Source organism: Bombus bifarius, unplaced genomic scaffold (assembly GCF_011952205.1).
Source record: "Bombus bifarius isolate JDL3187 unplaced genomic scaffold, Bbif_JDL3187 scf7180000008030, whole genome shotgun sequence".
Lineage (NCBI taxonomy): Eukaryota > Metazoa > Arthropoda > Insecta > Hymenoptera > Apidae > Bombus > Bombus bifarius.
The window spans coordinates 611,703-635,275 of record NW_022884401.1 but is presented as its reverse complement, the minus strand read 5'-3'; the positions used below and the strand labels follow the sequence as shown (position 1 = coordinate 635,275).

Here is a 23,573-nt window from a genome sequence, read left to right as displayed (position 1 = left end):
GGATTACTCAATACTCTTGGATTACATTTATAATTTATGTTACAGATTTTTCTCTCTTTGACATTCCTTTTACATGTAAATAAAACACATTATGAACATACGTATAAATCAGAGAACGATTATTCACACTAGAAAGGAAACGTGACATATATTGTTCTTAATTTGTAATTATTTATCAAAGTTTTAATTTATTTTTTTCATGTCGAGAAATAGAACATAAAACGCAATTAAAATTTCATGTACCACGAAGATTATATTAAATAATTAGTACAATTCAATGTTTGAAAGTAATTCTCTCAATTTCAACTAGATTTATTCGAAACGACTAAAAATAATAAGCAACAAAGATTTATCGATTTACGTTTCTTTGCTTCGTTTAAATTAAATTTTTACCGTTTAGTTTCCATAACAACCGTCATTTTTACATCGAATTTATTAGTTTAAGACGTATTCTACAGATGGCGGTTTTAACCACTATATCCTATGTAACTACAAGTTTCCTTCCTAGTACGTTTACATAGTTATGAAATTATAAATAGCATTATTTTTTGGAGCCACAGTCATGTAAACGGATTTGAACTGAACAATAGTATTGTTGTTATTGACGTAATATATACTCCTATGAGACATTTCTTCCTATGTCCATGAGACATTTTTACGCGTGAATGCATTAAGGAAACTATCCCGTCCATTGAGTCGAAAAAGATCAAGATGGAAAGCAATGGAAGTTCTTGTTCCGCGCATGCGTTATACATATACATGTATACTATGAATGTTGAGACAGAGCAGAACATGCTATTCATCTCTGTGTACCCCGTAGAACAAGACCTTTTTTGTTCTCCATCTTAGTTCTTTTCGACTCAAAAGACGGATCATTACCCCTAGCGAATATCTAGACCTATTTATATAACCATTGCCGTCACAGATTGCACCAATTAACGCATTCTTTCGGGCTACGTCACTGGTGACGAATGCGCATACGCACGCTTTTGGGATTTTTGTGGTAGCGCCGCTATTGGCAATCCTCGCATGCAGGACTGTTTAAAAAGGTTCTGTTTTATTGTTAAGGAATAAACACGTGGAAAATCTGCAAACATGGCGGTAAATATTCATTATGAATTAATATTATAATTAGCTAATTTTTGTACTTTTTACGTTATATTCGACAAACATATTCATATTACCATGTTTTTGTCTTGTTTAGTCAATTAACCTATTTGGAATACATTTATTTTTCTAAGCGCTTGAAAATATAAAGAACGTTTTTGTTTATCGTATTATTTTTACGGTAGGATGTATCGTATCAATTTTGAATAGTATAATGCTTTATATTTTTATATTTCATCTTTAATGGAATTGAAGGAAAACAAGTTGGCATAGCAACTGTTGTTTGATCGATATGCTTTTGTAATATTTGGAGAGATATAAAGATAGAAAGATAGCAAGAGCGATATAAGAATAGAAAGAGAATGTTGCATAGAGACCCTTTATGTTTTGATCTTATAATGCGTGTACATCGATGTAATAAATATGTAAACATAAAATTCATCAAGCATCAGTGTAAACAATGGATTAAATAAGGACAGGAGAGGTCTTTATACAGCTTTCTGTTTCTATTCCCACTCTTGTATTATATCTCTCTGTCTCTATGTAGGATACTGTATGTAGGATATATTAGCACTATATTAATACAATTACTTCCTTTATTTTAGGCTGTCGCAGCTGCAAAAGTTCAAGAAGTTCGTGAAATCACAAGGATAGAGAGAATTGGTGCACATTCTCATATTAGAGGTTTAGGCTTGGATGATAGTTTAGAACCTCGCCATGTAATATATATTAGTCTTTTGTACATTGCGACTTCAATAGCTACTTTTATTAACTTTGTGTATGATTATTTAGGTGTCGCAAGGCATGGTTGGTCAGCTTATGGCACGAAGAGCCGCAGGTGTTGTGCTTGAAATGATTAAGGATGGTAAAATAGCAGGCAGAGCTATACTGTTGGCAGGCCAGCCTGGAACTGGAAAAACTGCCATTGCCATGGGAATGGCGCAAGCTCTAGGAATGGATACTCCATTTACTTCAATGGCAGGTTCCGAAATATATTCTTTGGAAATGAGTAAAACAGAAGCTCTTACTCAAGCTATTAGAAAATCTATCGGTGTCAGAATCAAAGAGGAAACAGAAATTATAGAAGGTGAAGTAGTCGAAATACAAGTGGATAGACCTGCTACAGGTATAGGTGCTAAAGTTGGTAAACTAACACTGAAAACAACGGAGATGGAAACGATCTACGATCTAGGAAACAAAATGATCGACAGTTTGATGAAAGAAAAAGTTAGTAAAGACAAGCAGTGAACATTTATTCTTTCGTAACATTGTTTATCGGGTTCCTTACAATTATGATTCGCTTAAGGTACAAGCTGGAGACGTGATTACAATCGACAAAGCCACAGGAAAAATAAATAGACTGGGAAGGTCATTTACTAGAGCTCGTGACTATGATGCAACTGGTTCTCAAACTCGCTTCGTACAATGTCCCGAGGGTGAATTACAAAAACGCAAAGAGGTCGTACACACAGTAACTTTACACGAAGTCGATGTTATTAACAGCAGAACCCACGGATTTTTGGCGCTGTTCTCTGGCGATACAGGAGAAATTAAATCAGAAGTACGAGACCAAATAAATGCGAAAGTCGCTGAATGGCGCGAAGAAGGAAAAGCAGAAATCGTTCCAGGCGTTTTGTTCATCGACGAGGTTCACATGCTCGACATCGAATGCTTCTCGTTTCTTAATCGAGCACTTGAAAATGAAATGGCACCGGTCGTTATTATGGCTACAAATAGAGGTGCCTTATACTCGTGCATATATGTTGTTTTAATTGATAAAAAATTAATCGTTGAATCTTACAGGTATTACTAGGATTAGAGGAACGAATTACAAAAGTCCGCATGGTATTCCAATAGATCTATTGGATCGTATGATTATCGTTCCAACGAGTCCGTATCAAGAAAAGGAATTGAAAGAAATTCTAAAGATAAGGTGCGAAGAAGAAGATTGCGAAATGGCGGATGATGCTCTAACCGTCCTTACCAGAATCGCATTAGAAACTTCATTGAGATACGCGATTCAATTGATTACTACTGCTTCTCTCGTTAGCAGGCGAAGGAAGAGTACGGAAGTAAGTATCGTATTATACGTGCTGTTAGTCGTATACGTACTTCTTATACTGTTACAAGAACATAAAGATAATATGTAAATACAGGTCAATATCGATGACGTGAAGCGTGTTTACCAGCTATTCCTCGATGAAAGTAGATCTACACAGTTTCTCAAAGAATATCAAGATGATTTTATGTTCAATGAAATGCGTAAGTAAATTCTGTAGAGAAGAATGAAAGAATTAGTAGAATCTTTACGTTTCTCAAATTTCATTCGTGTAATTGTTTCTGTTACAGCGGAAGAACCGATGGAAATATCGTAACGATAGGTAAATAAATAAATTTAAACGCGAATGTTGTTCAATAAAAGTTTATAATTTTCTACTTATTAATTCCTTTCAATATTTCATCAAAATGTTGGGCAGATATACATAAACGTAATGTATAAACATTATAATAGCAGAAACGACGTACTATAGCTCAAATTAAATATAAAAACTTAACAGATTCTCTCTTCATACTCGCTACAGTTTGGTTTTACAGCGTTTGATTTTTCTTACGATTATTAATAAATTCATAACGACAGAGTTAATTAACTCTAACATTAATCGTCGAGGTAAATTAGTTTTTGGCGTAAACTCTCTGTTACTTTTGAAATCTGTCGTACATTTCAAATAAATCTGAGATTTGCTTACAATCTATAACTTTGATATATATATATATATATACATCACCGTACGATGTTAATGAGTATATACCGCTTCATCGATGACAGACTACGATACGAATAAAGTCAATCTGCAACTAGTACGTATATTTTGTACCTTTACGTTTTCTTCTCTTGGCTCTTCTTAACTGTAAGAAACGATATTTATTGTTCCTTTCATCGGATATACATGTATACAAATACATACATAGTTTCGCATAAATTTTGCTTACTCGTTATCAATTTTATTCCACCCTCCGGTTTCAAGGACGACTGAGCCTTCTTATCTTTCGATATGAATCCCAAACCATATTCCATTTTGTAGACGGGGAGAGGAATCACCGTAGACGAGACTGGTATCATCACTGAAACAATCGATAGCGAAATTTCGCATTAAATATCACCAGGTTTCGTTCAAGAGTTGCGCTTTAAAGTTTACGCGCCTTAAGGATACAGAAGATAAGTTCATTACGTTTCAGAGTATCGCAATTTCTCTCGCATTTCGCTCTACGAATACTCGTAGGCAGAATCGTTTCTCATCAAGTAGGAAAAGGAACGTAGGTAACGTGGCGAGGCGCTAAACATTTATTCGCAGTATCCTTAACGAGGAATATTTGCTTATCGGTTTTAATCGAATATCGATTCGGTAAGTAGGCGACTGTCAGCGTCGACTTCGACGTCCATTCGACGAGTTGCAGCCGAGATAGCGAGCTACTCGTGCAAATCTTTGCTATTACGATTGCTGTTGTCCATCGCCGCGAAATTTTGATTAAATTCTCACTGACGAATTCGCTACTGAATTATCTTATTATTTCTTTGGAATATTTCGTTAAATCGAATCAAGGTACTTCGTCCACGTTAAAGCAAAGTGAAAGGAGAAATTTCACGGGGATCGTATTTGAAAATTAGTAGCTTTCGAGTAACGATAAATTTTCGTAGCGAAAGTAAAAGAATATTCCATTTACGTAACTCGAGAGAGATTCTTTGCGAAGCGATACTCGAGAAGCGTGGATTTTCGCTACGAATCACGTGAACGGTGAACGCATTGAAACGTTTCAAATCACGCGACTACACGGCCAATCTGCGTGCCATACTCCACTGCAGTTGACATTTACGCCGATTAATTATCATATTTAACATTCTCCCTCTCTGTTTCTCTCTAATAGTCCAACGAAGGTCGAGTCGTACAGGTTCTACTATCGTTTTGCGCGACACGCGTCTCCTTGCTGTACAGGGTGTCAGAACGAGCGCAATTAGGTGTGTTCGGACGACTCTTAGTAGCTGCGGCTGCGAGCTCTTCAGTTTCCTAACAGAATCTTAATTGCATATTAATCGTTGGCTCGTACCTTCGTATTAATAGCGATCGAACTGTTCGGTGTTATTAAGAAGCCGATAACTCGATAACGCTAATAACCCAATAAACTCGACGTTACTAATGAACCGATAACTCAATTTTCCTAACAGCCTAACTAATTCAATGGTATTAGCTTTTCCGCTCGCCCATTCCCGCTATAACTCTATCTGGTCTTTCGATCTTCGATCAATTGCCCAGTTTCTTTGCATCATGCGTTCCGAGCCAAAGTTCTCTTAGGCTGAAAGGGACGACGAGAAGCAGCTTCGACGTTGCAAACGACGACGAACAGATAAAGATCGGTACGCAACTTGGCGAGCAGAAACGGGCACGCCGGCGCACCTTTCAATCGTCACGATTCTTCCAACGAAAGGAAACGCGGATCAACAGCGGTGGTGCGCGTACTCGTCCAGCGAGTATCCTGCTATCCTAGAAACCAGCCGACAACACGAAACAGCAGACACAACGCTACTCTCCGCTCCAACAGTTGCACCGGGGATACGATCTACTCGAGATATCGCGGCCTCGCTATAATCGAAGCCTACGCTGAACGTGGACTGACGTCATCGGCCCGTTATTCCCACCTGTCAAACGTGGCCCGAAGGAAATTCGGGCTCGAAGAAATCGCTCTTTATTTGGCCAACAACCGTTCCGGACACAGACGTCGGCGGATACCGACCGATCGTCGGTTTTGTCCTCGCCTTGTTGATGCGCTTATTGACTGTAATTTATGCTACTCTCCGGTCTCTCGCGGTTAGGCAACGAGAAGACAGATAACGAGCAATAGCGACGGTGTAGCGGAGTTTGATCGAGTTGTCCGAAGTTCCATCGATACCGGCTCGGTCCTATCGAGACGTCGATAAAACGCCACGCCAAATGACGATGCATTTGTCAACCTGTGGTTTGTCGTCGCCGTTTACCATGTACGATCAACAAGGTAAACAAGCCTCGAGAATCGATCGTCGATCCAAAGACCTGCACGAATTAGTCATCGCTAGTTAGATCACAGTTTATATCTGTTTGGCGAGGTTCGCGTAAGCGCTTACACATAAAGCAGGAAACGAGACGTCACGCGACTCGATGCTTTCCAAATTGTCGGAAGAATGAAACGAAGCGAGTAGAGGCGGCGGAGGCGCAACGCGATGGAAAAGCGAAGAAAAGAAGATTCGGTCGTAAGGAGAGAGAGGTCAAGGCGCGTCTTCGTATCGATATGGCACGAGCGGCAACAATTAAGGTGAAAGCTTTTCCGCGGTCAGACGTTCCCGCGCGACCAAGACCTCCAAGATCCAAGTTAGGATCTCCGTGCAGATCGGAGAAAGAAGCATCGAGACTTTCGATTCTTTAAGAAGCGCCACGAACGCCTCGTTACCTCGCTCATCTCGCGCTTCGATATTCATCCAGGCAAACGATAAAGACATCAGTTTCGCGAAACAAAGGAAGTCTCGTTGCGGAGTCGATCGAGGTTTCTTCGACGTGTTACGCAGCCAGCGAAGACGAGTCCGAATCGCGTAAAACTCGTTGCACGGGCAAAATCCCGAACGATTTTTCGTCCCGTTTGACTGGAAGATGTACGAGAAAGTGAAAAGAAAGCGAGTCACTTTTTCACGGCGCAGCATGGACACAGCTGAGGGAAAACGGAAGAGACACCATTCGCACTAGCGTTACAAATTTGTTCCTAATCGAACGTTAAGCGGCAACAGTAGCGTAGGTATTATCGCGGATTATCGTCGCTTAGATTTCAATTTCTTGTTAATTTATTTCGTGTTAATTAATCAGAGACACGTCTTACCTGGCTCGAACACGTTGTCGTGGTTCCTTTTGTAGATGGTCGGTTTCGCGTACGTCGTCGCGATCGTCACGAGGAAACAAACGAAAAGGAAGGTCGGAAGAAACGACATGGTTCGCGGGAGGAAGGATCGTGTTTCCGGTGCGATCGTGGGCCGATCGAAGAGAACGAAGTCGCGAGGTTGCTACTCTTGGCGATGTTTGGGCCGGCACTACGCGGAGCAAAGACTAAAGAGGTGAAAACACTTGCCACGAGTGGGGAAAGCTGCGAATAAACAACAGAATTGCCACTCTCCGGCAACTCGCAGCTTCGGATTTCTAGCGCAGCCAAGTACCGCGACACAGTCAAATTTCTTCAACCGCGAAAGGAAAGTAGATTTTCTGTTTCGAGTCCTTCGTTCGAGTTTCGCACGAGAAAAGGTTCCCACGATCGATTCCGGTTTCGTTCCGATTCAAAAATTTCCATTTCTACGTTCCACTGGTTCGACGTTCTCTATTTCTAAATGTCACGCGTGGAACGCGACGCATATAGTTTTACATCGCCTCTTTCCCAACCGGCTGGGACATGGAAATATCCAAAGGCTAGCAGAATTTTCATATTTCTCGTCGATGCTCGGCAAAAGATATCGCACAGGCGAGAAAAAGAGTCGCAAGACGAATCGTATGAGTCGATGACGAGTCGCGTCGATGATGGAACGGCAAAGGGAAGGAGACAAGAAAGAGGAGGAAAACGTTTCAGACGAACAACGAAGGAGCGTCAAGGATTCGTATTAATCATTGACGATATTCGTCATTCGTCGATTTATCTCACGCGTTCTCGTTTAACGACTAAAGAGCACGACGAGCGGCGGCAGACTCGCGGCTCGTGTCGCGCTGGGAAACGACGCAGAGATGGCCAACGCGGTATTTCACGCATTTAACGCGCGTTTAATCGCCTAGCATTTTCCTTTCTGGTTTGTTCGCGATCGCGCAACCGTGTTCAAGTTGCGCAACGCGTAACCACGCTGCGTAAAAAAGATGCCAGGGAAAGCGAGAGATTTCGCGAGGAAACGAATCGTCGGACGCGTTTCCGCAAAGGGATGACAGCAGCGAGGAAGAAAGCGGCGGAACAGTTGAATATTGCGGTAGTTAATTATACGGTGGATCGGATCGGTCTAGTTGGGTCCGGTAGTCGAGTCGGGTGTGACAGCAACGACCTGCCGCTGGCCTAACAATGGAAACTGGGTTAAAAAGTGAAAGGATCCAGAGATCGAAGAAGGAACGACCGTGGCTCCTATTCGGCTCGCTATTCGCTATTCTGTATTCGCGTGGCGATAGAGCTAGTCGCACTGTTCCGGTCCGTATAATCGGCTTTCCGGGTTCAGTGGTTTCCAAATTGGCAGAAATTTCGCTCGGTCGATTTCGTGTCTAAAACAACTTCGCTTTTTATCTGTTCAAAAATCTCGAATTACCTCGAGAATAACTGTCTTTCTATACTACGAGCTATATGTATAAATAGCGAGCAACGAAGCAGAGTTTTCTGTTTTGTCCTATTTTTTTTTCCACCTCTCCGACGGAGAAATCCCTCCTTTCTCTGCTTGTTCCCTCGCTGTTCTTTCGCGTTAATCACCCCATTAATTACCCGCTGTTTGTTCATTCTTTCAGCCGTTCGTCGATCGGCAAACGGAAACACGCAAGTCGGCGAAAGTCGTCGCGACTCTCGTTTCATCGTTTCGCGTTCACGTGCGCGCGTTTCTCGTTCTCGAAATTTGCTCACCTCGGCCGATTAACTTTATTCGCAACGACGCAAAGCTATCTGTGTTTCTACCCTCGAAAGACCCGTTATCGCTAAAACATCGTTTACCGGACGTATAAAGCTTCTTCGTTTTGTCTCGCAGCACATTTTGCGCAGTCTAGATGTTATTCGGAAACCTTGTTAAACCTCCTATTTGCGAAAGATGCCGTTCCGACGCCTGTAGGTAGCTGTTATCGCGTAACCGGGCCAAGTACGATAGATTTACATAGTCGTTAGCGTTTAAGAATAGTCAGCCTGGTGATCTAACTTGCAGCGTAAACTACCGAAAGGATACAAAATCGCGATACAGAAATTGGAAAATACGTTGGACGTATCGAGCTCACGTTCGAAGCGCCATACGTAGGGATCATCGGTAATCGGTAGATCGGTCGGTAGATGGAAAACCAAAACGACGGCAGCTTGAATCGATTAGAAGGAGTTGCACGAAACGAGCAAAGGCATGCACGGCTGACACATCCGGGTCTTGCCGCGCATAATCTAGCCATTCTGTCGTGGCAGTCTGTTCTTGTATCGGTCGGGATACACGAGCCGAAATTATTTCATCCACCCCCGCGGCTTTATGGAGATGTCAGCGACGGATCGGAGGAGTGCGCGCGACAGGAACGTCACCAACGACCAGGCAAATGGTCTATAAAAACGTGACGTCATGTTCTCTTTTAGATAGACACCTGCCTCGAAATAGAAAAGATACAGGCATTATGATTTTCAATCAGGGAGGCTACTTACTTTGCGCCCGATTTGACACGAGTCGTACGAGCGTTCTACGTGACGCTCGAAAACCTTGATTTCTCGGCACTCGAGGTATTTTTAAAACGAAAGTTGTTTCAAGTGTCAAGCGTAACCGGGGCGTCCTTAGACGTTGATAATTAATAGCATTAGGGATCGTCGATGCACCGACCCTTGATCGAGAAAAACGTATCGCCTCGAATAGAAATTCGATAGGGAAGCACACATAAGCGTACGGTTTGGGCAAACAGACGTTCCATTTCGGACAGCGTCGTCCCCTGAATCTCCGCTTTCCCCCATTAAGGAGAAAACGAGGGGAATCAAGCGGAATCGAGAGGAGTGACTCATTCGGTAAGTGCATCAACGTACGAACGATGCGCGCGTTAAACGACACAAATCCCCTGTTTTCGGCTGAAAATACCCGCCACTGTCGAGAAATTCGACGGAGATAAATTTTTTTGAAAAAGAAAGAAACCTCCGTTTGACGGGGGAATTTCGCGTGCCACCTCCCAATTTTGACCCGAAGATTTCCACCGGTTTCCGAGAAATATGGATCTCAAAAATTGTTTGAAAAAGCGTCGTTCCTCTCGAGTAGGTTTCTTCCTTTCGCGAGTATCGTCCGACAGAGTTTGCGAATTGGAAGCCTCGTGTCGTTTATGGAAGACAGAGCGTTTCCTGTTTGCGTTATAAGCGCGGTCTCTGCTACTGGCAGTTTTCGTGCAATGTCTCTGCTATAAAGCGATCGGTCGTAAAGAGAGCACGATAGCGAACTCCGGACGAGATTTATTACTATTTTTACGATCTTGAAGGCAATCGTGCATTTTATCGCGTATCCTCGGTGCGCGCACTTGCAACGAACTGCGATAAGTCGAGGCGGAAGTAGAAACAACGTAGATAAGAGAGTCGGATCGCTTCGACTCTTATCGACGATGATCCTCCGTGGAACCTTGGAAATCGCCGTTTGCCCGCGAAACGGTCAATCGATCTGAACCGACGAAGAAAGCATCGAAGAAACGCCAGGCATCGGAAGAGCCTTCGGCAGACTCGTTCGGCTTCTCGTTTCTCCTCTTTTTCACTTTCCACGGCTGTACTCTTTTTTATTAACTCCGCAGCCCAGGCCGTGGTTGACTCGACAGATACGAGGAGAACAGGAGTAGAGAATGGAAGAAGAAGACTCGTCCGAGTTTTTACTAATTACCAATTATAAAAACTGCTAATCGTTACTTGCATGCTTGGTATCTCCTCTTTGTTTCCCCTTGGTCTTTTTACTCCTTTTCTTTGTACGATTTTCCACGCGATCATGTTTGTCCCAGCAAAGGCTACTCACCAGCCGTTTGATAATAAATTAAATTAAACTAGGTCAAATACAACTGGCATAATCGTTTCGCCAGGTGCGGTTGGTCGGTCGAATAAGCGGGAAATTTCGTTACAGATATTTTTCAAGGTAAGTAGAATCGGAGTAGAATCGTAGCTATCAGTACGTTTCTACCTCTGTCAAGCAACGATCCTGATATCTCTGTATCGTCTTTTGGTCCACCGAGGTATCTTAAAGCGTCGTGAAAGAAAGAAAAGACAGTAGCGATGGAAGAGAACGATACGCGGAACGTACGCTGCGAGCCAGCCTTTCCACCGAAACTGTTAATCGATCGAAAACCACAGTCCCACCAAGCAAGCTTCGTATCGCGATTCATACAAACCGGATGTCGCACCGTATATCGCAATCGAAGATAATTCCGTTTCCTTAATTCGAAACGAGAACACGCAAACCTCGTCGTCTCGGACATAGACACCATAGACGCTATTCGGAATATCGAGCTTCGGGAGACAGAATTTGGCCGGAACGTCGCTCGTTCTCGAGATTTTGCCGACGTTCGTCTTTTTTCCTCCAGCGTTCCGCGAACTGACTCTTTCAGCCGACGGACTGTATCCCGAAACGTTCATCCCTTATCGATGGTTGCGCAGAAAATCGAGCCAAATAGCCCAGAGACGGCGTACATTTCGCTCGGGTTTTCAAATTTTCTGGTAACGAGCGCCGGGAATTCGCGAAACACGGCAAGCTGCCGGCTGCTGGCTAAACCCGGCAACTTGGCCGCTCGTAGGAGATATAAAACATCTCGATATTGATTTTAGGCAGTCGCGCGAGACTTCGGAGTTCGGTAGCGACGACGTCTAGCCGCGTTTGGCTAGAGCCGCGAATCACGCGACCGACTACAGAAATTCACGGTGGACCGAGCGAGCCTGATATTCGGGAAAAATCGGCTGACACCCGTCAAACCGTATTGACGGCTGTGCGGTCTCCGCCCCGATAGGAAAAGAGCAGTGGCACGCGAAGCGACCTTTCACGGGACGATGGTTCTAAACCGATGGATAAAACCGACGCACTCCGTCGTTCGCCACGAATACTAATTACGAAAAATTGCTCGATACTCGACAGACAGCAGATTCCGTCCTTCCGCAAGGAATTAACGAACGCGAATCGGCGAACTGCGGAGGGACGCCGACTCCGACCCATCGATCGCTAGATTGTCGCGCGATTACTTTCGAATCGATAATCATAGCCGCGTAACTCGTGACCGAGATAGCGCAAACAATCGCTGGTAACTGGCGCGAGATTCATTCGACGTTCAGGTTTGCTCGTAAGGTCCCTTCTTTATTAATCGCGTTCGTCCGATAGTGTCTTTCGGTTTCGTCGGTTCCGCGAGTCGTTCGACAGCGACTTTGTAAGTAAAGCGATCGTTTATCGACTATTTCGATGGTTTTCACGAAGCCGGGCTATCGGTCGATATCGTTTGCACCGGACAACGGCAGATAAAATATACATAAAGCGAAACGCTTGGCACTGCCACGTTTTAAACACGGCTAAGAAGATTCGATGGCCGGTATCTTCGATCGTAAAGAATCGATGGATGGATTAGCAGAGCAACTGAAACCGCGGTTTATGACGCGGAGAGAACGCGTGTCCGTTGTGGTGCGACGTACGCGAATCAATCGAAACGACGTTTACGGGTCGTGCACCTTTGAAACCTACCTACGGATAACGACTTGGCGCGACACGTCCAGCCACGAGGTATCTAGACTCGGTACGACAGTTCCTTATGGATTTTACACGACTGTGCACTCGGCGAGGCACAATAGCCGCCCCGGTGACTAAGCCGCATTTCCGGGATACGAGAGAGATCTCTTATTTTCCCCATCGGTTCGGCTGCTACTTTCGCGTTGCCACTCCGTTTTCTCGACAACCGCGTGATTAACGAACCTCGGTAAAAATCCTCCGGGTCCTTGTAATCTACTAGTTCCAGGTAGAATGCAGCAATCGACGAGTTCTTAGCCGATATTCTTCCGCTATTCTTCGCTTCCCTGGGCTTTCCCGGTGAAGCACGTTTCGACTGGAACTTCGAAACTCGGATGTCTCGATGTGCTCGATTTAACATCCTCGGTATTACAGCGAAGTACTAAATAGAAGGAATACGATGCCTTTCGAAGCGAGCGAACCCTCGCGTCTGCAAATTACGTTACACGCGATCCTGTGACAAATGCAGAGACGACGTTGTCTTTTCATCCGTGAATATGGCAATACAGCGGGTTATACAGTAGACTATTTAGCTTTACGCTGGCACGCTGGCAACAGTCATTTCGCGCAAATCTCTCGCATTCGGATTACGAGCGCACAATGGAGAGCCGTTATCGCGTACGCCATCGGTCTTGCATGCATGCATAATTTTCCGCAGATAAGCCTGGAAACGAGTTAAAATCGAAATCCGTGAACGAGATGCTTCGCTCGAGCGATCTCCACCCGCAGCTTGAGACTTACGAATTTGTTCTATTCTCCGCTGTAATTTCTCGCCACTCTTTTTCTTCGCGTTGCAGCCGATACGTTTCGCTACACGCGTTTGCGTTTATCAAAAAACGTACGACTTTTTCCGTCGAATTTTTTCCTCCCCAACGTCTGTCGACGCGTAAAGCAGCCGATTGCGTTAACGTTATATGCTCAGGAAGCTGTTACTCGCGTGACGCACGGTCACGCGTGGCCGTCAAACGGAAAATCAATCGCCCCAGTCCGCTGGTTTGCGTAATCATCCGGACGAAAACCTGACCGAAATCGATCGGTGATCGCCAATGGGAAAACGAAAGTCGCCGACGCGTCCGTCCGACGATTAGATCGTTCCAAATTACCCGATTTCCAGTTTATATTCGACTCGATATATGGTCGTACGTAGGGTCGATAACTCGCCTAATCGCAATCTGTTGCATCGGGAGGCGCGTGAGTCTGGAGGAAAGGTCGGAACCGTCGGAAGGGTGGTTAAAAAAGAAGGAACGCGCGTATCGTGGCGAGGCAAATTCATGAAGAGGATGAGAGAGAGAGAGTGAGAGAGAATGAGAGAGAGGGAGCAAGGCGTGGAGATTTTCACGAGGCTAGAAGCACGCGTGCGCGCGATTACGCGTATCCCTGACAAATAACCGAACACAGCCATTCTGGCGTCCCCTATGAGTACGAGCGCTCGAGAAGCTCGTAGGGAATGGTTTGACGGAGATGGACGCAGAGGAGCCGCGTACTCCACCACCGGGCGAACGAGCGAAAAAGAGAGAAAATGTATGGTGTGTGTGTGTGTGTGTGTGTGTGTGTGGGAGAGAGAGAAAGAGAAAGAGGGGCGAAGGGCAGCATGCGATAGGTGTACAAACGAAGAGAACAGAGAATCGAGGAGAAACGAGGAGCGAACGAGCAGGGACGAAGGGTGGTTACCGGTAAGAAGGGTGTACTACCCCTCGCTAGAGCCGAGTCTTACCGCGTTAATTGCAAGTACTTCCCTCGGGGTACCGCAACGGGTATACAGTTCCACCCACCTTGCAGGTTCCACCCCATCCAGTAGGGTTTAAGGGTACGCAGGGATGATTCGTGCACCCCTTTTTCCCTTTTCATGCTCACCCGGGTCCTTTCATTCCTCGCCAGTGGTTAAAATATTAGGATTTCCTCGAGGTCTTGTGCGTTCGTGTTGGGGCTATCGCACTATCCCTCTCCTCCACCCTCTTTCCTCGCGTTTTCTCTCGCTCTCGCCGAGATTCCCTCTCTTCTCTTCCACCGCTGACTCGTCAACGGCTCGACGCGACGCTGCTCCAGCCGATTCTACTCTCGAAAACTCTTCTTACTGCTTGACACCCTCGTTCGAAGCAACGGGCCAAGATTCGAATCAAAGGCGAGCTGCCGTTTCCACCACTGTCGGTCCCAATATGCCCTTGCGCGTGTATTTCTTTCGCCGTAGCAAATTGTTTTTCGGAATATCCGATTTCCTTTGGATGCCTCGAACGATTTCGAAACGGGAACAACCGTTTCCGTGTTTCGGAATACGACGTTCGTTCTACCGCCGTATCTGGTCGAGTAAGTGGTTTTCGCGGGAGAGACAGTCTCGAAAACAAATTTCCGTCCTCTTCGTCTGCGAGTATTCCTTTTCTTCTTGACAAAGCACGAGCCGATATAAAGCAGAAGAGGAAAAGAAGGGTAGTTACGCGATGGTAGATACCGGAATGTAAAACGTACTGAATCGCGTACTTTCATCTCGAGTACTCGCGGTCTTCTTCCTTGCATTCCCACTCGCTTGTTACGCTCGCACGCCTCTAATTATCGAGTCATCGCACAACGAGCGTAATTGCCGCTGTCAAAGAGCATAGCGTTTCGCTCGTCGCCTTTGTCGTCGTTCCTTCGAGTTGCCAACACCGCCTCGCTACCACGAAATAAGACTTACGTGGACTACGCGGAGAGAGCTACAATGGTTTCTACTTCTTTTCTCGGTTTGAGGAAGCTCGGCGCTTCAGTTTGTCAAGATCGTGGAGCTTTTGTCGTTCATCGTGGAGAAATTCGCCGAGACGCGGAGAAAAAAGAGTTATCTCGCTCCTTACATTTTGAGTTAACGAGCAGATCGGAGGATTAAACGCTTCCAACTCTTTTCTCTTGCTAATTCACCGGCCCGGCTCCCTTTGACCGTCTCCTATAAAACGAGCAGCGATAAAATTTATCTGGAAAATTTAGGAACGCGTCGCGTAGGCAAAGCGTCCCGCTTTCCTTTAGATCCTTAGAGTAAAAAACGTTGCGTGGTAACTTTAGCAGAGGTTCCTGCCGTGTTTTTATTTCCGTATGCCGTAAAAACTTCTCGTTCGTCCGTGGGTTACGTGGATTTCAATTTCGGTAGACCCTGAAAAGCTGCAGGCTTACGATGAATTTCTCGAACTACGTTTTTCTTTTATCTTCTACCTCTTATTAAATCTCTCGAGCAGTCGTCGCGACCACTGAACGACTTAACGAAAGTTTTCGTACTTCTCCAAAGAAAGTTCGGAGTATTTGCGTCCGAAAACCAACTACCTCGATCGAACGAGTTGACGTAGCTGCACTTTTGTGAAAAACGATGGCGAACCAACGTCCCTTCCTTCGGCAAACTAAGGTCTTTGTCTAGAACGCTTACCAGGTGCTTTAATTCGAATAATCCTTCGTATCTCGAAGTATAAGAGAACTTTTCTCCGAGCCACGAGCCACGTAATTCGAGCCGAATAATCGCTGATCTCAGCGTTAATCCGCGGAAGAAAAAAGTTGGCTGAAGGCGTCGTTTCGCAAAAGGTAGGTAGCTTTCATTGTCGCAAGCAGAATCACGGCGGTAATTTATACGTAAACTTCTGATACGGCAACGTGCCGCGTTACGAACCAGAGGTAGCACTCGAAGAAGCTTGTATCGCGCCTCGTGGGAGCAGACCACCCGACCCTCGTCGTTTACCATCCATCTTCCGAACGTCCATGTGTGGAATACATGTTTAATAGAGATCGTATTTACAGCGACGTAAATCAAACTACGGTGTGGACATCGAACGTATGCAAGCCACGCACGAATGTCACCGTCGCCTTGCCTCGCCTCGCTACGTGTCGCATCGCTTCGTGTCGCGTACCATCGTCGTTGTATCGCATTTGACCACTACGTATTATGTATATTCACGCGTCCACGTGCGACAACGCTACGTTCTGCCGCTCTGTGTCGCGACTACCAATCGAGTCCCTCGGCCTTTTCTGCTTTTCGACCAATTTGCTCGGCCTCTCCGACCTCGTTTCTGTTCGTCCCGGCAAATCGGTTACTTCTCGACGTTTCAAGACGTTACGGTTGCCAAATCGTCCAATTCTTTCAACGGCGAAGAGAGACAAAGAGAGAGAAGGTAATTTTGCACAACGTTCCGGGCAAATGAACGCACCCTCGCAGATGCGCGGATCTTCGTCTTGCTTTGACGAAGATTTCTCTTAAAGGAGATGGCAGGGACGGCTGATCTTTGAGGAAGCTTCGTTTCCTCAAGAGAAAGAGATACATTAGAAAAGGTACGAAGCGACGGTTTGGGAAACGGTGGAAAAATGGATGGACAAGCAAAAACTGACGAGGACGAAGCGTCAAAGAGTTTGAAGGTAACGATGGTGGAGAGGGCGAAAGCAGGCAGGGAAAAAGGAAGACCGGCAGCAGAGGATAGGAAGAGGGGTGTTTCGAGTGTCTGCTGCTGTTCTGGCCTGTGTTAACACTTTACGCCTCCCTTTTACGTATTACCGTCTCCACTTAAACGCTTTCGTACGAACTTGGACGGTCTGACTCGTAAAATACAGCCGTAACTACTTTCATGCGATACGCCGTGCACACCGAGCGAAAACAGCTCGAGACTCTGCACCCGCTTGAAATTTCTGCATCGCGAATCGAATCGCTCTTTCGCGAAACATTTTTTTCTACGACGATTTACCGACCGACGTAATCGACCTACCATCGAGTAATCGAGTTTCGTGATTTTACAAATAGGAAATGTACGAAAGAAACAGATTCACCGAAGCGAGTTCTCGGAACGATGTACGAAACAAATTTCCAAAGTTTGCTGGCGAAAAGTGGTCGGATATTCGGTAATCATCGCCGAGAGAAAATCGTTGCCGAGGAACGAGCGGTCTGTCGAGAGGAATTTGTCGAAACTTCGCCACTTTGATTGCCTCTATATCTTTACACGACTGATCGACGCGTCGACGGTCTTCTGCACTGCGGACGTTTCTATGGATCATTCGCGAACTTCGAAAAAGCTGGTTGGGGTCGTTGCGCAACACACGGCAATCGCGTCAACGAAAAAACTTCGAGATCGGATCTGCGTGATCCAAAAATCTACGAAAGAAAAGGACGAAGATCTTCGATTACGTCGAAATGGCTGAAAGTAGCTAGAAGCAGAGGCGTGACAGCTACCCGAAGAACGTAAATTGAAAACGTCGACGACTGGCTTAGGCAGGTAACGATCGAGCTAATTCGAACGATCGAAAGTCGTTGAAAGAATCGATTCGTGTTATTAAATCGGCAGAGCCGGCAGCCTGTACATTTCACCGGGTAAACAATGTGCGTTCCGAGAAGTTGGTAGGTTGCAGAATGCTTCAGACTGCATTCGGTTTCCGGCGTCCGGGAGTGGAGCAGGGGCGAGCGCGGTATGCGAGCGACCGTGTCGTCTGCGGTGCGGTGAATAGGCGAAGTGCCAGCTTCGAACTTTGTTGACTCGTTCCACCGCGTAACTTGCATCGTGCTCGATAGAGACAAGTACACAAGTACGACCTACGAGTGGACCGGATTCTAGCTTTTCCCTCTCGGTGCAACACGTTGCATCCCGTACACTCCGATTTACATCCGAGAAAACCTCACGAAAAAAATACATTTTTCGCGTTATTTTCTTCGGTGTTGATCGATCAGATGTACAGTCCCGTGTATTCCTGTCAACTTGGCAAGATCAAGAAATAAATATATATATCGGAGGAAAGCTCTGACGGGAATTGAAAAGTGGCGATACGGATGGTCGGAGTGACGTAGGATTGTCGATGGGACGGACGAGCGTACTTATCTATCGGATGGATAGGAACGAATAACGCGGCTAGCGATTTCAATGAGCAAACCCTACCGGAATAGTGTAAACACGAACGAGAGACGGACACTATCTAGGTAGGAACGAATATGTGTGACTTGTCTGTAGAGATATGCGTAAATCAGCGGTGCATCGACCTTTAACAGGTTGACTGTCGCGCGAATTTTATATCTTTTGTCCGAAATATATTACGCCATAACGTTCAATTTTTCCAGAATAATTATATGGTATTTGATAATTAGACAGCGATTTTGTATGCATTTACAGGAGAAATTTAAAGTCGAATAATTACACAGAATGTGTACATGATATGAAAACGTATATGAAAGTATAATGCGTTCTATGATACGTCGTAGCTACAACAATTGCTGTTTTTTTACTTCTATTAAACTCTGCAGTTTAGCGATAATATTATCTCAAATTCATTCGCATCGTTGAACATTTTTTCAACGATATTTATCTTATTTTCATCGCTCTAAAATATTTATAGCGAGGCGTGGGCCACCGATGGCCACAGCGGCAATTAACGCGTTAACGACAATCGCTCGTATTTTTTATCGGAAAGATCGTATTTTCTTCTCGCTGTAATGGATAGAAATTCGTTTCGCGATCCTCCGAGGATCGTTAATACGTCAAAAAGAAGGTCGCGCGATTTAAAAGACTATTTGCGGCAATTTCTATCGTTCGGTGATTTAGCGATTGCGCCAACGGCACCGAGAACTTTCCCGTATTTATGGCAATTACGTAGATCTATGCTGCAGAGGACAGGGCAGAGATTACCAAGAGCCAATTAATCGTATGCGGTTGAACAGTCCGAACCCGAAGGGAAGTCTCCTATTTGTTAGTCTCAAATCCCACTCCACCCACGCTCCTAACGCTGCCAAATAGGAACACGAGCGATCCTAGAACCGGACAACGTTAAAACACCGATAAGTACACCAAGAGGAGCGGAGCAGTCGCGTATCTCCATAAAGGAAACTCGGATCGCTGTTCTCTCCCTTCCTCGAGGGATTCGCGAAAAGATCAAAGGCAAAGGTCGTTAATTTACGTACGATTAATCTAACTGCCGCATATTTTAGATACACGTACGTCGACAAATTTTCTATTCCATTTTCCGAACGATCGTTGATCGTCCCGCGTGTGTTGCAAAGACCGCGGATAGCGTCGAACAAACATTGGACCGCCGTAGACGCGATTCCGTAGATTTTGACGTTGTTTTATTTAAGAACCAAGGGTTTTATCGAATTTACGACACGACAAGTGGCAGGCAGTTGGTTTGGTAAAATCGCTCGCTTTCTTTTCCTTCTATGCTAAATTCGCGCAAAATTGTCAAAAATTCCAACGGTTCGATCGGCGTTCGTCGATGACTCGCGTTTGCCTATTAGCAAAAGCTAATTTCGGATTTGATTTTACGAATCGTATACGGAACTATCCTCACTTTAGATATTTCTATCGTTACGGACTTAAACAGGTCATCATTCGAGTTGCGCTGTTGTCTACTCGTTGTCCCTAGATGCGACGTCGGCATGCGATGCGATTTACGGCGACCTGGCGTCGGTATAAAAGTTTTTACGATCGCGTGAAAGAAACGTCGTTTCGATTCATCGTTCCTCGATGGCAAATTTAGCGTCGAACGGATAAAAATAAAGCCGGAGTCGGCCAACGAGTAGGACGAAGATGGTAAAAATATGAAGAAGGGAGGCGGAGAAGGAAGAAAGACGGGAAGAAACAGTAGAAAACGGGTTGTCAGTCGGTCAGAACTAGCTCGTAAGAAGCCATCCCCCAGGAGCTTTCCGGTGTCAGACGCTTCCTGTGTTCCTATCTGCCTCTATATACCTATCGATCCTCGACCTGCACCCTCCTCTTTGTGCCATCCGACTGTCGTCCCTCTCTTTTCCACCGCCCTTTCGACCTCCTCGTCCCTCCAGGCTCGATCTATATCGTATTCGTACCCCTCTCTACACGAGGTGTCCTCGCTCGTAGCTCGCGCCATAACGCTCAGGGTAATTTACCTTGCATATTTATACGCACGTCTCATCGAGAAAAGTGCCTCCGTTAAATGCTGCTCTTCTTTTCTCTTCCATTCTTTCTTCTCCTCTCTTCTTCTCTTTTCTCCTCTTCGCCCTTCTACTTCTTCTCCATTCTTCATCTCTGCTCCTTCACCCCGTGTATCTGTCGTTTTCTCTCTTTGCTCGGGGTTAACAACGTTTAATAGATTCTCGCTAGCGGAGCTTCGATATTCTAGAATCGCGATTTTCTTCAACCGCGAGCGATCAAGGGTGAGTCGATGTCGTCTCGTATAGAAATCTCGCGACTCGTCTTTCCAGGTTCGCTCGTCTCTTCGTAGTCAATATCATTTTTCAATCGAAGGAAGCGTTTCGTCTCTTGCAAAGAGAATTCAAGCTGAAATGGAATCGCCTCGAGCGCCGTTTCTATTCCGCACAGGGGCGTTTTCAGAACCTTTTCTCGTTTTCTACGCCCGCGACTCGAACGAATCGATCATTTAACGCGAATACCTCGCCGAACGGTTCTCGACTCGATCGTTTAACAGCATCTACGGCTACGATTAGCCGGATGCGATCGCCAGGCGAAAATATGTTCAGTGACGATTAGAACGCACGAACGTAGACACCGGTTGAATATGTAAGCAGACAAGGGCCGGGACGACGATACCGGCTTTCGTTAATAATTAATCCGTTAAATGATTAACCGGTGTTCGGCCGGCAAAACCGTCTGACTTAACCTGTCTAATTCCATCGTAAATCATTCATCGTGTCGATGTCACTTCGAAGTTTATTTCGATCGTAATAGTCGACACTGTCCTATGAAATAAAGTTTTCTCGCTTTTATGGAATTTACGCGTTAAAATTGGTATCCGTTACATCTAGCGAACGAGATCGAAGGCTGCCGGCAATCAATTTGCAATTACGCGACCCGATTTTCCGTGATCCCTTTCGAACAATTTCTTTTCAGAGACGATCGCTACCAAACGGCGAGTTCTTCTTCGTAAATTGATTCTCCATTTCTATCGGAAGAAAAGACGGTACGCTCTGTTCGATCTCTCGCGAGTCCAATTTATACTCGCTGCTTCGGCTCATCCGATGGAAATCTGTTTCGAGGCAAACGCTTATGTAAATAAATTCTCGACACGGTGAGAAATACTTTGAAATTCTATAAGAGCGCTTCGGTTCGCGGAAATTCAGCAAACGTCGTAATCCTACAAATAATATAGAAGAATTTCACGTTGATCGGAAGTTGTGGAAGGTATACGCGATGCCCGAGGTAAAAATCATTCGACACCGATCGTGTCGGATGGTCTACGCCTATCTTTTAAACCGAAGGAAACTGGCCGAGACAACGAGAATCGCATTTGCGCGTAAAAGTTCGAAAACTAGGGATTTTCGCTGTCGCACGCTACAAATCGCACGTCTTTCAATGGAAAAACGTGGATGCAACGATTACCGGTCGAAGGACGCGAGATCGATCGAAAATCTCGCTTGTTTCTTACCTCGGACACAAACCACGAGTAGTTAGCCTGGTACCGACGAGAACACACCGAGCCATGCCCCACCGTGCACGCTAAAACGAGAGAATCAAAGTCTCCCTAGCTCCGACTCCCTCGCTTTCAGCGATGGCTCCGATCGTTCTCTGTCGCGTTCGCTCGCGCTCTGTAAGAAACAACTACGTGTCCTGAAATAATCACGAAATGACCACGTCGACTCCTCTAAGCTCACCGCAAAAACATATCTGGCTGACGTGACTCGAGTTTGCCTTGGCAGATCGGCGTATCGTAGAAGCGGCGTGTGAAATCGAGGAGATAAAGCGCGAGAATTCGCTCGAAGAGTGTGGACGATGTCGACGCTCGGTGAACGTCGTCTACTCGATTCGAATCGAAAGTGGAATCGGAGAGACGAAGTTGCAACGAGAACGTATCCGAAACGATTTGTTCATCGGACGGGACAGTTTCGAAGAGACTCGAAGCGGTCGCTACGCACCACCGATTCAGCCAGAGTGAAGGAAGGGGTGGCCGCAGGGGTGGCGACGAGTTTGGAAGTGCGCGCGCAACTTACCCCCTCTGTTGGTGCCCGTGTAACACGTAATCGAACTAGGAGCGCCGCGGTTCGTCGTCAGCTCCGTCATCCGCGAACGACAGGGGCCAAATCGTTGACCACACACGGCTGGATAAATCGACTATCCGTCGAAACGAAAAGAAAATCCAAGCCTGGCGGATGTTTCGTTGGAATCGATCCGGTCCTCGGACAAGTTTCTAGCGAATCTAGTGAAATATCGGTGGCGGTGGCAGTGGCGGTGATGGTGACGGTGGTGGTGGTGGTGGTGGTGGTGCATGAGTCCGCGTAGGGTGGAGGTACTGGGGGAGTAAAGGGACAGTCGGTGAGCTTCGTAGTCTCCTCCCGTGTTGGCTGGACGTGGATTCGAAAAGGGCGATCCGAAGGTCGAAAACGATCGGAAAAAGGAAAATCGTTTCGATTGGTGCGGAGCGAAGGTTCGGTGGTTGCGAGCGAACGGCGAAGGGCGAGAAAGCACCGTCGTAGGTAGAAGAGGGTACACCGCGAGCGTTTCGCGAACCGAAACAGCGGATCGTCGCGGTGACTCGCGAACGGTCAAACCGTAAGTCGGAGTGCGTCGGTTACGTCGCAATGGCGCCGAACGCGGCTCCGTCGAGGAGCGACTCGGTTTCCGACGGAGCCGCCGGTGATGGAGCGACCGTGAGCCGTTCACGTGAGCCCACCCCATGTTACTAGAACCGCCGCCGTGGCCCGTGCTCGTGCCACCTCGTGATCCAACCGATTCCGGACTCGTACGAGTTCCCCGTTTCCTCATTTGCCCCCGTTCGGTGAACGCGAATCGGCCAACCACCATGAAAAGGATCCGCAAGAGGCAGCCGCGCAAGATGAAAGGCCGGTCGCGCGAGTGACAGTGCGTGTGCATGTGTCAGAGCCGAGTGGTGGGCAAGTTTTCGGGTGATCGTTCGGTTCGTCGATTTTTCGATTTGTCGTGGCCGTCGCCACCCGTGTCCTCTCGCTCGTCGTCGAAAGGAACGGGGGTATCTCCCTTCGACGATCCGGCAGAACGATCTGCCAGCGGTCGTCGTCTACTGGCCGATCGCCATGCCGTGGATTATCGCGAACACGAAA

The 23,573-nt window shown here is 46.1% G+C and overlaps 2 protein-coding genes and 1 long non-coding RNA gene across 4 annotated transcripts; 1 reads left to right on the top strand and 2 right to left on the bottom strand.

Annotated features, from left to right (window-relative positions):
- The first annotated feature begins 975 nt into the window (after positions 1 to 975).
- On the top strand, positions 976 to 3,547 carry LOC117207421 (ruvB-like 2). The gene is made up of 7 exons (XM_033447644.1): positions 976 to 1,101; positions 1,713 to 1,826; positions 1,900 to 2,334; positions 2,414 to 2,846; positions 2,911 to 3,179; positions 3,264 to 3,369; positions 3,457 to 3,547. The coding sequence occupies exons 1-7, from the start codon at positions 1,096 to 1,098 to the stop codon at positions 3,480 to 3,482; spliced, it is 1,389 nt and encodes a 462-aa protein (XP_033303535.1). The 5' UTR covers positions 976 to 1,095; the 3' UTR covers positions 3,483 to 3,547.
- Positions 3,514 to 23,300, bottom strand: LOC117207424. Of its 2 annotated transcripts, none has more exons than XM_033447651.1 (3): positions 22,488 to 23,300; positions 4,099 to 4,230; positions 3,514 to 4,014 (listed from the first exon to the last, which is right to left on the bottom strand). In XM_033447651.1, the coding sequence occupies exons 1-3, from the start codon at positions 22,555 to 22,557 to the stop codon at positions 3,986 to 3,988; spliced, it is 231 nt and encodes a 76-aa protein (XP_033303542.1). In that variant the 5' UTR covers positions 22,558 to 23,300; the 3' UTR covers positions 3,514 to 3,985. The 2 variants fall into 2 exon arrangements, with proteins under 2 accessions (XP_033303542.1, XP_033303541.1); XM_033447650.1 differs by lacking the exon at positions 22,488 to 23,300 and adding an exon at positions 7,006 to 7,284.
- On the bottom strand, positions 20,963 to 22,231 carry LOC117207425. Its single transcript, XR_004487514.1, has 3 exons — positions 22,152 to 22,231; positions 21,926 to 22,085; positions 20,963 to 21,526 (listed from the first exon to the last, which is right to left on the bottom strand). It is a non-coding gene; the product is annotated as an uncharacterized LOC117207425 (long non-coding RNA).
- Positions 23,301 to 23,573: the final 273 nt, after the last annotated feature.